Source organism: Schistocerca piceifrons, chromosome 4 (assembly GCF_021461385.2).
Source record: "Schistocerca piceifrons isolate TAMUIC-IGC-003096 chromosome 4, iqSchPice1.1, whole genome shotgun sequence".
Classification (NCBI taxonomy): domain Eukaryota; kingdom Metazoa; phylum Arthropoda; class Insecta; order Orthoptera; family Acrididae; genus Schistocerca; species Schistocerca piceifrons.
The window spans coordinates 543502703-543517416 of NC_060141.1; the positions used below are offsets into that span (position 1 = coordinate 543502703).

The window sequence follows — 14714 nt, forward strand, 5'->3', positions numbered from 1 at the left end:
CAGGGAACAATAATTCTTTGAAAAACATCATTAACATCAATGTGGTACCAGATCCACATGTGCAATGCACTTTCCACACTTTGACCGCTGGCAGCATTTTGGCAAATTTTTCTTTTTGATGTTGACTTTTTTCTTTTTTCTTTCATATTATTTAAAAAAATTGAAGCTTGTATATCTGATCAAGCACCAAACTGTAAAAATTGGTTTTAACCTGATAAATATAGTGTGGTCAGGTATGACATACAGGAACTGTTTTAAGCTTAAGATGCACTAGAAGTTTTATATGGCCATGGGCATCATTCTTGATGCACACTCCTACTTCTGGGGAAGATGATATTGGCAAATAGGAACTCCAACTACATGTTACATAACTGCCTTAATCATTAAAATAAAACACTTTCATTGTTACACATTTGCGCATTGCAAAAGAACAGTGGATAAAATGAAATTCTGAGGACAAATCTGGCATTTCAATGCCAACTGTTTGCTATGTTTGATAGCAAGCTTTCGCTCACCTGCTTTGGAGAGTTTCTACTAACAGCTGTTATGTCGTCCTCTCACAGCGGCTTCAAACAGTTTGTGATTCCCTTTCATAGTTGTCTCCTGAACATTGTCAATGAAAGCAATGATAACAATTTTTGCCTTGTGATTTGAACATACAAAGTATGAACATTTATTAGAGTAATATCAAATAGTAATTCAAAGGCCACTTTGCAGTATCGCTTCGCTGACTTCCTCAAGCATGAGCCATAGGTTTTTATCTGGAAGATCAATGAAGGGCTAGACTGCATTTTAATCCACAATGTAATTCAGTTTTTTTTACTTCACCCCTCCTTGTTTCCACTGCCACAAGCTCAAGTTTGTGTTTAGTTGTCAAAAAAATGACATTCATCTAGTCACGCAACTTTCTGACAACCACCTTTGTGTTGTTTTCTGCAACCACCATTTCCCCCTTCTCAACACTTTTGTAATTATAGTTTTAAGATTTCCCCTTCTTTTCTCACAGAGTGTTCCTATCTATGAATCTATGTACAAATAACTGAAACTCCAGGTTTAAATATCAACAATGTAGGTAAAGATAGATTGCTACTTACCATATACATGACACTATAAGTAGCAGACAGGCACAATTAAAAGACACTTTCACATAAGCTTTTGGCCACAACCTTCATCAGAAAAAGAAAGAGAAAGAGGAACATACACCATTCATTCACAAAAGCAAGCACATCTCATGCACACGTGACCACTAACTCCGGGAATTAGCAGTCATGTGTGCCTGAGGTATGCTTGCTTGTGTGAATGAATGGTATGTGTTCCTCTCGCTTTTTCTGATGAAGGCTGTGGTCGAAAGATTATGTGCAAGTGTCTTAATTGTGCCTGTCTGCAACTTAACATGTCATCTTTATGGTAAGTAGCAATCTACCTTTTCCTATATTGTTGAATGTATGAACATCTTCCTCACATAGTCCAACCACTACACACATACTTTGCGCTTTTTACCTATCATCTATCATGGTAAATTGAAACACATCACATATGAAATATCTCATGAAAATGCCTTTTCCAAGTTGTAAGAAGTTCCCGCAATAGACTAATACTGCTTCATTATTCACTTCACAACAGTAAATGAACTAATTGAGAGCACAACATAAGAGCAACTCTGTAATGCTGCTACACTGCTGCAGGGCCTACAAATTATTATTATTATTATTATTATTATTATTATTATTATTATTATTTAGTGGCAATGGTAACATATAAAGCATTGGGAGCTTAAAGTCTTCCAATTTCTCACAGTTCAGAAGTAAGGACTTCAGAAATCCAGTGATTTACAAACAGTAAGCCTAAGTACACTGTACAAGTTTTAATTTAGTTGATTCTAAATGGGTGTACAGGGAGTGGTTGAAGCAAGTGCCAATAGGGAGAGGAGTGGTGCAGAGCAAGAATTTTCTGTAATTCATGTTTACCCTCAATGTGGATTGTTAGCTTTCTTTTCTGAGAAGGAGCTGTAAGTAGAGCTCGCGTGGTTTAATGAAACACCTGTTAAACTAAATATAATTTACCTTTCACCATTTTAAAAATCAAAGTGTTCAACGAAAATTTCTTTTCATTCTGGAGTTTAGTTAGGCACTAATGATGACTGTGGGGTAGGAGATGGGGAAGGGGGGCTAGATGGGGAAGGGGGGCTAACAGCTAATATATGCTTGCACTCAGGGGTAATGGTCTCTGAAACATTGGGAAACACTGCCTTATTTGTACAACTGGTACAGTACTGCCCACAAAAAGCTGGGATCAAGATTCAAGTACCGGTCCAGCACACAGTTCTAATTTGTCACAGATATTCATCACAGTATACACTTGGCCAGAGAGAGGAAATTATCGTTTGCATATTCAACCACAATTTGACATCAATAGGAAGTGATCTGATTTTTCTCTTAGATTGAGTCTACCATTAACACAGTTTTGAGCTGATTGAGCTGACGTCCTATAATCCCGAATGCTTTGTAAAAATTAGTCAATTGTGTAAAATTCACATCATTTGACTAACAATCTTTTGTGACAACAAGGCCTTGTGATGACTGCAAAACTGAGACATGTCACAAATGATGAAATATCTCATGAAAATTCATTCTGCAAGTTGTAAGAAATTCTCACAACACACTAGATATTGCTTCATTTTTCAGTTCACAACAAAAAAATTAACTAATTTAGAGTGCAACACAAGAGTAAAAACATAATGCCTGCTTCACTGCTGTAGGGCCTGCACTGTATCATCATCATCATCATCATCATCATCGTCCTAAGTACTGTTCTGCGCATCAATATGACATTAAATGATGAGGTTATTTTCTTAGTCTTTCCATCAATATCACAGAGATGTAGATATTGAGATACAACACAACGAACGGAGTCAAATCTGAAGCAGCAGTTTACCACGATTAGATAAATGGTATACATGCAGCAAGTGAACCGTATGATGATAACATGCTCCAATTCAGCAACATTCTTTCAAGAGTGACAAATATAGTATGGTGCAACTAAAATAACTTACAACTTTTAGTAGTCATGAATGGACCAAGGGTGGGGGAGCCCTGGTGCCACACCTATTTTCTGCACGTTGGGAAATGCATGTTAATAAATGAGTGAAATACCAAACTTACATCAATCAATAATTTATTAAATGATGTGACAGAAAGGCACAAATCACTCTGTCCACTTCCTTGGATCTGGAACTTGTGCAGGATGCTGCTGATGGTGAGTGAGTGTTAACGGACACCAAACAGCTGCCATCAGCCTCCTGTTAACCCCGCCACCTCGTATTAAAGCAGTGTATCCAATCTGCCTATGTACTACATGTACTATGTAGAAACCACCTACGAACCACATCCTCGCCAGCACACTGACCCCTCATTGTCAATCCACTGGGCACATTCTATTCGGGGTCAGCATATCTCTCTGACTCAGAAGCAGTTGTCTTAATATGCTTGGCTAGCTGTGTGGTTGGTGCTGGAGCCAACAGAAATTACCATACACCTACAATTATTCCTTGCAGCAATATTTCAGAAATCCTCCTACCACTATATTGGTAAGTTTCAGAATTTGAAACAGACTTGTGAGGTAACATAGCTTCTTTCATCAACATTTGCACCTGGTTGTAACTTATAAGTAAAATTGGACTGAAGTGGGAATGGTAGGGACAAATCCTGTGTCCTTTAACCAAGGCAAGCTTGTTGATATGGTAGTGTTGTGTATTTGATTTGTAAAGCTTTACTAATTCCACTGAGAATTTCTCATTCATGGCAGATTGCATTTTTTATGTAGGAAGGAAATCTGTGCCCAAAGTAAAGTAACCACTTGCCTCCATTGCACTGTTGGAGCATTCTATATCTAAAATCTGCACGACTATGAGGTAGTCCACATTTAAGTGCTTGCTAGAGGGTTCATACAACCACTTCCAGACTATTTCTCAATAGTTCCACTGTCAGAGTGTTGGAAAAAACCTTTTCATGTGACCTCTTACTTATTTTATTACAATGTCATTTCTCCCTATGTAGGAGAGAGTCAACAAAACATTTAGGCATTCGGAGGAGAAATTTGGTGATCAAAATGTCATGAAAAGATCTTATCATAACTAAAAACACCATTGTTCTCGATATATCCTACCCCAAATCACTAATCTGTAACACTTTCTCCCCTCTTTCACAACAATACTAAATGCTTTATCTGAGAGAATGAAGTGATACAGTGGAAGGTCCATAGCTATTGCTTAAATCAGGAGAATATTTTGGAGTGGAAAATCAGAAAACAATTCCATTAATTGTGATAATTTTTTCCCAATAGTGACTTTTCTTCCCGGAAAGTTGCAGCAACAAACAGTTTGGAATGAAAGCAGGGGCAAGCCAGCAGGATGGACAATTGTCCTACCACCTTGTGTCTCAATGCTTTTGTTAAGTCAGGCATTAACCCACATCTCGTCAAGCAAAAGGATGCCTCCAAACAAAATGCTGCCCATCACACACCTGTACTGGCACCACAAGGCCATAATGTCATTTTTCTGGAAGAAATTTTTCACGCTGAAAACAAGCTCACACACACATTTTTTAAGAGATGGTGTACGCTAAAAAGCTCCGCTTTTTGGAAGCTAAAAATAAATATATCTGATGCAGGGTACTCATTGGGTTGATAATAACCATACTCATTTCCGCTGGAATGCATCAATCTTGGTTACACATCTGTCACAACTTCCTTTCTTGCCCTTGTTTCCAGGAAACAATGACCTTCCTTTCCAAACATCCACACTGTATATTTATGGCATTTCTGTCCATTAGTCTTGAAACTTCCAAATTCAAAAACCCATCATTTGTTCTACAGCTCGAAGTATTCACACAAATCAGTCACCTTGGATGCGAATGAAATTTCCTTTCCCAAGATTGATACCTTGATGACAGCAAACAAGTCCTAAGCCATAACCTCTTTTGTGGTAAACCTCCTACTGAGACACAATACACCACTACTAGAACAACGCTGATACAGAAACACTAGTTCACAACAAGAACCGACAAATGCAGAACAGTCCAATGCTCAAAAACAATACACTTCACAATGGGAAACGACAAATGGGAAGCAACTGACAACTGACACCATGCACTATTTGTTACTGATGGGGACAGTAACAGCTGCACAACATCTGCTGACCTGATGGCTGCACAGGAGGGGAAGCTAGCTTGTCACCAGTGCTAAGTGAGGAACATTACGTCCCCTTCACCAGAACAAACTGTCAAAAGTTGCAAGTTATTTTGACTGCACAATAATTACAATCACACACTATGGTCTTTGCAGTTCATTCATGGACAACTGACTTCTCTGTTGACTGAATGTAGTTTCTCTTTTTCTCTTCGAAATGTAACCACCTGGGACAGTACTCGAAAATTATATTTCTTTTTAAATGACTGATCAAACCTGGGAACAGATTTCTCAAGAGGGACTAGTTCTAATAAATTAACAGACAGCACAGTGGCTTCATAGCAGGGAAGTAATCCAAATCGATATGGAAATGTCACTCCAGAATAATGACCACTGGCTGGGAACATTATCTAGTTTAAGTTTGGTTTTTAGGCAGTTTAGCACGATTTTCTAGGCAAATGCCATGTTGGTTCTCATTCTCACCTCATAAAACAGCTGCTGATACAATAAACCTTTCTTTGTTAACAGTTTTGATTGAAACAATTATCAAGCAATATAAAATCATTACAGTAGCACTATGCGGTATCACTTACAGTGGGATCAATAAGAATAAAATTATAAAAATCTTTCTGTAAAATGAATTTATACAATAACGAAATCTCGGCACATTGCCCATTTCTGCATTTCCTGCTACTATGTAGAGTGCACACTACATGCTGCTTCTATGCTGCAGCTGATTGTGTTTCCTCACGTCACTACTCAAACTATAGTCTTTATCCTATACAGAATTATTGTATTATGTTATACAGTATATACATAAGCGTTAGAAGCAAACACTTAACATCACAATAGATAGATCATCATATAAATAAGGCCTTCTGAAATATGCAAATGTCAGCAATTTACAAAGAGGAAGGCCACGTACTACAGAGTGCTTAACTTCATAACACAAAAAGATTATAAAAGTGTACTTTTAATGTGCCTTTAAGATTCTTAACATTATAATTTTATATTTACTTTTAAAAGAAGTCTCACGGGAGATAAGGAAAGGATCGGTACTTTATTTCAGTTTCAATAATAATGGGTCACTTTACCAACAACTTTAATCTTGCTACAATTAAGAGCCCCTTGAACACATACAGACACAGACTCTGACTCATTTACTTTATGATGATTCATCGTCCTAAGAACCAATGACAAAGGTAAACATATAGTAAGATGTGCCTCTATCTCTGTTAAAGACTTCACAAATCTGAAATGTCTGATAAGCAATAATTTCTTGAATGTTAAAAGTCTCAAGCCTTGCTACAGTCTCTACTTGAGCACCATGTACTACTGCCACAGTAACCCAACCATTACCATGTCCCTTAGCATCTGAGTTCATAAGCGCAAAATTCAGTAAACTCAAGGGTTTTGCAGAATCTCTTGGGCACCTACACTATTCTTTGTACTAATAGTAACACTATCAACAGCTTTATGAACTGTAAGGCATGAGTGCCTTCTCCTCCTATAGTAACATAATCTGTCTGTGTCGATGCTGCTGCCACAAGTCTGGCTGCTCATCGACTGACGGTTAAGTACGAAGGTGAGTCAAATGAAAACCTTGAATTTGTAATAACAAATCGAAATTTCGCGCCGTTATCCAGTAAGTTGGCAAGTGTGCTACAAACAGCGTCAAGTCAATTAGAGACTGTAGCAAGGCTTGAGACTTTTAACAGTCAAGAAATGATTGCTTATCAGACATTTCAGATTTGTGAAGTCTATAACAGAGATAGAGGCACATCTTATTATGTGTTTACCATGCCACTGGTTCTTAGGATGAGGAATCATAGTAAAGTAAATGAGAGAGTCTGTGTCTGTATGTGTTAAAGGAGCTCTTAATTGTAGCATGAGCAAAGGTCTTGGTGATGTGACAATTTTTTTAAAATCTCTAATGACTGACTGACTGACTGACTGACTGACTGTTGCACCGTCATTGAACAGGCTTCAAGAGACTGATCAACAATCAAATCTGCACGATATGTTCACTGTTTTCGTACAGTAAGTCCTTTCAGATCCTTTACACCAAAATGTTATTGCTAAGACAACAAAGTACTACAATTTGTAAAATGTTCTTGCATTTTTGGGTTGTTAATGTTATCACCAGTCTGAAGGCTGGTTCGACACAGCTACCCAAGCTTTACAGGCTTCTTCACCTCTGCACAACTACTGTACCCCGTATCTACTTTAACTTGCTTACTCTACTCAAGCCTTGGTATCTTTCGGCAATTTTTGCTCACCATATTTCCCACCTTTACTCCATTAATCATTCCTTGATGCCTCAGGGTTGTGTCCCATTAATCTATTCCTTCTAGACAAGTTGTGCCGTAAAACTTATCTCAACACTTCATTTCTACAGCTTTCATCCTCCTCTCATCTGTCCATGTTTCAATTCCAAACAAAGCTACATCCCAGATACGTTTATATGCTTGTCAGTGTAGTGAGAGGACATTCTGACAGAGGTTGATTCACTTTCTAATACACATGTAAATTTTAGTTTATCTATGTTTTAATGTATAAACAAGCATGGTGTATTTAAATGACAATGGGCATTGGCTATGGGGAGAGGTGTGGTGGTGCCAACTGACATTAACAGACTCCTGATGTTCCGAACTTCTGCATAAGAATTAACAGTGCTAGTGCTGCTGCTGTTACAGAGAAACAATACTCAGTTAAGTTATGACTTGAAATATATTGTAATAGAAGCATGTTCAAAAATTAGACTGAAGTTCAGAAAAGCATTAAAGTAAAATTTAAGAAAGTAATTAAATATCAGTTCTTACTCACTCAACTGGATATCAACCATTATTACATGTGATTTTCTATGGCAGAGTTAGCCTTCATTACCCTGAGTGCTCACAGTCTTAATACACAAGGCAAATTCAAATCAGTGCCTTATCCATCCTATCACTCTCCCGATTTCATTCTGCCTTCTTTTTTGTGATTCACTTTCTTGCATTTAATTTATTTGCTGGTTTAATAGTCCCACGTAAATATACTATAATAAGAAATATGGTGAAGTAGATAACTAAACTTACCTCTTCGCAGAGAAATTCTGCTCAAACCAAAATCTGTAAGTTTAATGTGGCCTCTCTGACAAAGTAGAACATTGTCAGGTTTCAAATCTCTATGAACTATCTTGTGTGCATGTAAGTATTCCAAAGCAAGCGTTATTTCTGCTGCATAAAATGCTGCCATTGCTTCGTCGAAGTATCCGTACACCATCAGCAGCGATTTTAAATCACCTCCGACCATGTACTCCATTACCTTCAATGTCACAACATAACACATTTTAGATGTCTTATTTGTACCTCTGCCTACTTTTCATGCATGGAAATCTAAAGGGAAATACCAAAATAAGTTAAATACATTGTACAAAAAGAATTTTAGATGCAACCATTGCGAAGTTAAGTTTATTTTGGATGCTGCAGCAATGTTTGATTGTTCCTCCCAAAATGGAGGAGGATAAGTAGTTCAAACTTGCTGGTTGAAACATACTGGTAGCACCTCTGCAAGATAACCTTATTTAACACAGAAGCACCTCCGCCAATAATGTTTTGGTATCAAACAAAATTTCAGATTAAATCAGTATATATGATAACTTTTTAACTACACAATGCTAATATACCATTAACATGGCTATTTACAATTGGTTCATTATCTGTTTCAAACACTGTGAGGTACATCAACATCTGGTGCAAACTACTGCATATAAGAGAATACCAAGTGCACAACCAAATAAAGTTTTTAAATAGGAAAGCAAAATGATTATTTTTCCTTGGATGGATCAATGGTTTTAAAACTGTTGGACACTAAACAGCGTGTTCATCAGCACTCTTTCTCACAATCATGGTAGTGAGGAATGGAGATATGTTAGAAGTGGTTTAGAGTTTATATTTTGATCTGTTAATGGTGTATTTAATGTTCACAAGTGTCATACTCTTTAAGACTGCTTTGTTATAAATAACTTTTTTTTTTTTTTTTTTTTTTTTTTTTTTTTTTTTTTTTTTTTTTTTTTTTTTTTTTAGGGCGCACAACTTCAATGGTCATTAGCGCCCTGACTACTCTAAGAATGCACCGCGAGGCACAAGTTGACCACAACAACTAAAAGGGAAAACACAATAAAAGACAGACTGACAGGCATAGGATTAAAAAACAGCATCATCAAATGTCCTTAGCGAGGTTTGTCAAATTGATAAAACGAAGAACACGAGCAGCTGCTCGTGGGTCATCCGCTAAAATGGCATCGAAAGTATTTGGCAGGTTAAGATCGAGGCGCAGTGTGTTAAGATCTGGACAGGACATTAAAATGTGTCTAACCGTCAGCAAGTGCCCACATGGGCAGAACGGCGCCGGCGCAGCCGTCAGCAGATGGCGATGGCTGAACCGGCAGTGTCCAATTCTTAACCGGGCTAAAACGACCTCCTCCCGCCGAGAAGGGCGTGAGGAGGACGTCCAAGCCACGGGAAGAGGTTTTAAGGCCCGAAGCTTGTTGTCGGTAAGTGCAGCCCAATCGGCATGCCACAGCGACACAACGCGCCGACAAATGACCCTGCTAAAATCAGACGAAGGGACACAACAAGAAGCTGTCCGAGGCTGGAGGACCGCAGCCTTGGCCGCGGCATCTGCAGCTTCGTTCCCAGGGATACCGACATGGCCAGGAACCCACATAAAGCTAACTGGAGAACCGACGTCCACCAGCTGCTGAAGAGAGCGTTGGATCCGGTGTACGAAAGGGTGAACCGGGTACGGATCACTGAGGCTCTGGATGGCGCTCAGGGAATCTGAGCAGATGACATAAGCAGAATGTCGGTGGCGGCAGATGTAAAGAACAGCCTGGTAGAGGGCAAAGAGCTCAGCTGTGAAGACCGAACAATGGCCATGGAGCCGGTATTTGAAACTTTGTGCCTCGACAATAAAGGAACACCCGACCCCGTCATTGGTCTTAGAGCCATCTGTATAAATGAAAGTCATGTTGATGAACTTCGAACGAAGTTCCAAAAAACGGGAGTGGTAGACCGAACCGGGAGTGACCTCTTTTGGGAGCGAGCTGAGGTCAAGGTGAACGCGGACCTGAGCCTGGAGCCAAGGTGGCGTGCGGCTCTCGCCCACTCGAAAGGTTGCAGGGAGGGAAAAAGTAAGGTGTTGAAGGAGGCGACGAAAGCGAACGCCAGGGGGTAGCAGGGCAGAGACATACAACCCGTATTGACGGTCAAGAGAGTCGTCAAAAAAGGAACGATAAGACGGATGGTCGGGCATTGACAGTAGCCGACAGGCATACCGACAAAGCAGTATATCGCGCCGGTAGGTGAGTGGCAATTCGCCAGCGTCAGCATGAAGACTCTCTACGGGACTGGTATAAAATGCTCCGATCGCAAGTCGTAAACCCCGATGTTGTATGGAGTTGAGGCGGCGTAAGATGGATGGCCGTGCAGAGGAGTATACAAAGCTCCCATAATCCAGCTTGGAGCGGACGATCGACCGATATAGACGAAGTAGGACGGTTCGATCCGCTCCCCACGACAGACCACTGAGAACACGGAGGACATTTAAAGAACGGGTACAACGGGCGGCCAAATATGACACATGTGGAGACCAGCTAAGTTTCCTGTCAAATGTAAGGCCTAAAAATTTGGTTGTCTCCACGATTGGGAGAGCAACGGGACCGAGTCTTAAGGACGGTGGGAGAAACTCTTTGTATCGCCAGAAGTTAATACAGACCGTCTTCTCGGCAGAAAAACGGAAGCCATTGGCGACACTCCAGGAGTAAAGACGGTCAAGAGAACGCTGAAGACAGCGCTCCAGGACACGTGTACACTGCGCGCTGCAATAGATGGTAAAATCGTCCACGAAAAGGGAGCCTGATACATCAGCTGGGAGGCAATCCATTATTGGATTGATCGCGATGGCGAAGAGAGCGACGCTCAAAACTGAGCCCTGTGGCACCCCATTCTCCTGGCGAAAGGTGTCGGACAGGACAGAACCCACACGTACCCTGAACTGTCGATCCATTAAAAAGGAACGAATAAAAAGAGGGAGGCGACCGCGAAGGCCCCATGTATGCATGGTGCGGAGGATGCCTGCCTTCCAACAGGTGTCGTAAGCCTTCTCCAAATCAAAGAACACAGCCGCGGTCGGGCGCTTCCGCAAGAAGTTATTCATAATGAAGGTCGACAAGGTAACCAGATGGTCAAGAGCAGAGCGGCGCCTACGAAATCCACATTGTACATTGGTAAGTAGGCGTCGAGACTCGAGCAGCCAAACCAATCGAGAGTTAACCATTCGCTCCATCACTTTACAGACACAGCTGGTAAGCGAGATAGGTCGATAACTGGAAGGCAAGTGCTTGTCCTTCCCCGGCTTAGGAATCGGGACAACAATAGACTCGCGCCAGCATGCGGGAACATGTCCCTCAATCCAGATGCGATTGTATGTACGAAGAAGAAAACCTTTACCTGCAGGAGAAAGGTTCTTCAGCATCTGAATATGAATAGAATCTGGCCCTGGAGCAGAGGACCGTGATCGGCCAAGTGCGTTTTCGAGTTCCCGCATGGTGAATGGGGCATTATAACTTTCACAATTCGAGGAGCGGAAGTTAAGTGGCCTAGCCTCCTCTGCCTGTTTGCGGGGGAGGAAGGCAGGGTGGTAATGAGCGGAGCTCGAAACCTCTGCGAAAAAGCGGCCGAAGGCATTGGAGACAGCCTCAGGGGCCACAAGGACGTCATTCGCGACCTTCAAGCCAGAAACTGGTGAGTGGACCTTAGTGCCAGATAGCCGGCGCAGGCTACCCCAGACAACAGAAGAAGGAGTAAAACTGTTGAAGGTGCTTGTGAAAGCAGCCCAGCTTGCTTTCTTTGATAATACGACGACACTGAGCACGTAATCGTTTATAATTGATACAATTCGCCACTGTAGGGTGGCGTTTAAAAGTGCGTAAAGCACGTCGACGAGCACGTAAAGCGTCTCTACATGCTGCGGTCCACCAGGGGACCGGTACGCGACGTGGAGAAGAAGGAGGGTGAGGGATGGAATATTCAGCAGCAGCGAGAATGACTTCCGTGAGGTGTGCGACCTGACGATCGCAGCTTGTAAAGGTTTGATCCTGAAAGGTCGCCCTGGAAGAGAAGAGCCCCCAGTCTGCCTTGGAGATGGTCCAATTAGAGAAGCACGGAGAGGGGGTATGCTGCAGGAGATGGATAACACATGGGAAGTGGTCGCTCGAATATGTATCAGAAAGTGCATACCACTCAAACCGGCGTGCAAGTTGGGGAGTACATATAGAGAGGTCTAAATGGGAATAGGTGTGAGATGTGTCCGAAAGAAAAGTAGGGGCGCCAGTATTGAGGCAGACAAGATCGAGCTGGTTGAAAAGGTCTGCTAACAAGGAGCCCCTCGGGCAGGATGCTGGAGAGCCCCAAAGGGGATGGTGGGCATTGAAGTCTCCAGTTAACAAAAATGGTGCAGGTAGCTGAGCAATAAGTTGCATCACGTCTGCCCTGGTAACGGCAGATGACGATGGAGTGTAAACGGTACAAAAGGAAAACGTAAAAGTGGGGAGAGTAATGCGGATGGCAACTGCCTGCAGGCCGGTGTGCAACGTGATGGGATCGTAGTAAATATCATCCCGGACCAGCAACATAACCCCTCCATGAGCTGGGATACCTACCACAGGGGGTAGGTCAAAACGCACGGAGGTGTAGTGTGCCAAGGCAATTTGATCGCATGGGCGTAGCTTCGTTTCCTGGAGGGCTACGACAAGCGGACGGTGCAAGCGGAGCAGCAACTTCAAGTCCTCTCGGTTGGAGCGAATGCTGCGAATATTCCAGTGAATAAGTGCCATCGTAAGAAAAGAAAGATGAGAGAAGTGGTCACCTCGAAGGCCGCTTAGGGCCTGGCTTCGAGCGAGCACTGCCGCCGCTATCAGTAGGCGGACAGTCATCGTCCATTGGGTCTATAGGGTCATCGGCCATCTCGGGAGGATAGCCGGGAGGGGGAGCTTCCTCCGCCAGTGAACGGCCAGATGTACGGCGACCAGCGGTGCGGCCAGGCGAAACGGATGACGGCCTGGGGCGGCAGCCGCTGGGTGGCGCAAGAGAAGAAATGCGCCGTGGCGGGGAAGGAGAACTGTGCTTCCTATGCGCCTTTTTGGAAGGACGTGTAGTGGAAGTACCGGTCGAAGGCTGTGAGGTCGAGGTACGGAGGAAGTCTGCACGGGATGGTTCCTTCTTGAAGGCCCGTGCATCTGACTTCGGTGTCTTCGTCTTAGCAGAAGCTGAAGAAGGTGCTCGTGTCTGTGGGGTGATGGGAGGAAGAGGAGACGTCGACCGCGCGATCTTAGCACTGGCCGAACGGACGACCGTGGTGCTGAAGGTCAGATCGCATGTCTGGGTTGCTACCTCCCGGGTAGTCCAAGGAGAGGCGAGGACAGTACTGTATTTCCCCGCTGGGAGCAGCGTGGGCTTCCTACTAGCCAATAGCGTGCGAGCAGCCGAGGTGGACACTTTCTCTTTGACCCGAATTTCCTGGATACAGCGTTCTTCCTTATAGACAGGACAGTCGCGGGAGGATGCTGCATGGTCACCGTGACAGTTCACACAACGAGGAGACGGAGGTGGACAGTCACCCTCATGGGCATCCCTGCCACAGGTGACACATTTAGCCGCATTGGAACAAGACTGTCGAGTGTGATTGAAACGCTGACACTGGTAGCAGCGCGTAGGTGTCGGGATATAGGGGCGAACAGAAATAACCTCATAGCCCGCCTTGATGCGCGATGGCAGCTTAACACTATCGAAGGTCAAGAAAATTGTCCGGGTCGGTACAAGGTCATTGTTGACCTTTTTCATGACCCTATGGACAGCCGTCACGCCCTGCTCAGCGAGGAATGATTGAAGCTCCTCGTCAGTCAATCCGTCGAGGGAGCCAGTATAGACCACACCACGAGACGAATTCAAAGTTCGGTGGGCCTCCACCCGGACAGGGAACGTGTACAGGAGGGTGGCCCGAAGCAGTTTTTGTGCCTGAAAGGCATTCTCAGTTTCTAGTAATAAGGTGCCGTTACGCAACCTGGTACAGGATTTGACAGATCCGGCTATGGCATCTACGCCCTTCTGAATAACGAAAGGGTTGACAGAGGAAAAATCCTTTCCGTCCTCAGTTCGAGAAACTACGAGGAACTGTGGGGCAGGCGGTAGTACTTTTGTCACTGTTGGCTGGTCACGTTTCCGTTTTTGGGTCGAAGTCGAAAGAGATGGAGTAGAATCCATTGCGGAGGAATCCCCCATGATTGCCAGCGTCTCCGATGGCGCGCTCCTTCCTTGTGGGGACCCTCTCAGAGGGCACTCCCGCCTTAGGTGAATGTTTACACCTCAGGTCACACCTCCCGAGAAACAGACGGAGGGACCAATCGGCATGGTCAGAAGGTATCAGCTCAGGCAATCACCCCTCCCCGGGCCTGGCCTTTACCAGGGGGTACGCGCGTGCCTTACATG

The 14714-nt window shown here is 43.2% G+C and overlaps 1 protein-coding gene across 4 annotated transcripts in view; it reads right to left on the reverse strand.

Annotated features, from left to right (window-relative positions):
• The window catches only part of LOC124796418 (serine/threonine-protein kinase greatwall), a 138833-nt gene that overhangs the window by 55985 nt on the left and 68134 nt on the right, over window positions 1-14714 (reverse strand). For 3 of the 4 annotated variants that reach the window (XM_047260596.1, XM_047260595.1, XM_047260597.1), the window contains one exon: window positions 8262-8490. The exons of the other annotated variant lie outside the window; for it this stretch is intronic. In XM_047260596.1, coding sequence (XP_047116552.1) covers window positions 8262-8490 — 229 coding nt within the window. The remainder of the gene's footprint in view (window positions 1-8261; window positions 8491-14714) is intronic. 4 annotated transcript variants of the gene reach the window in all.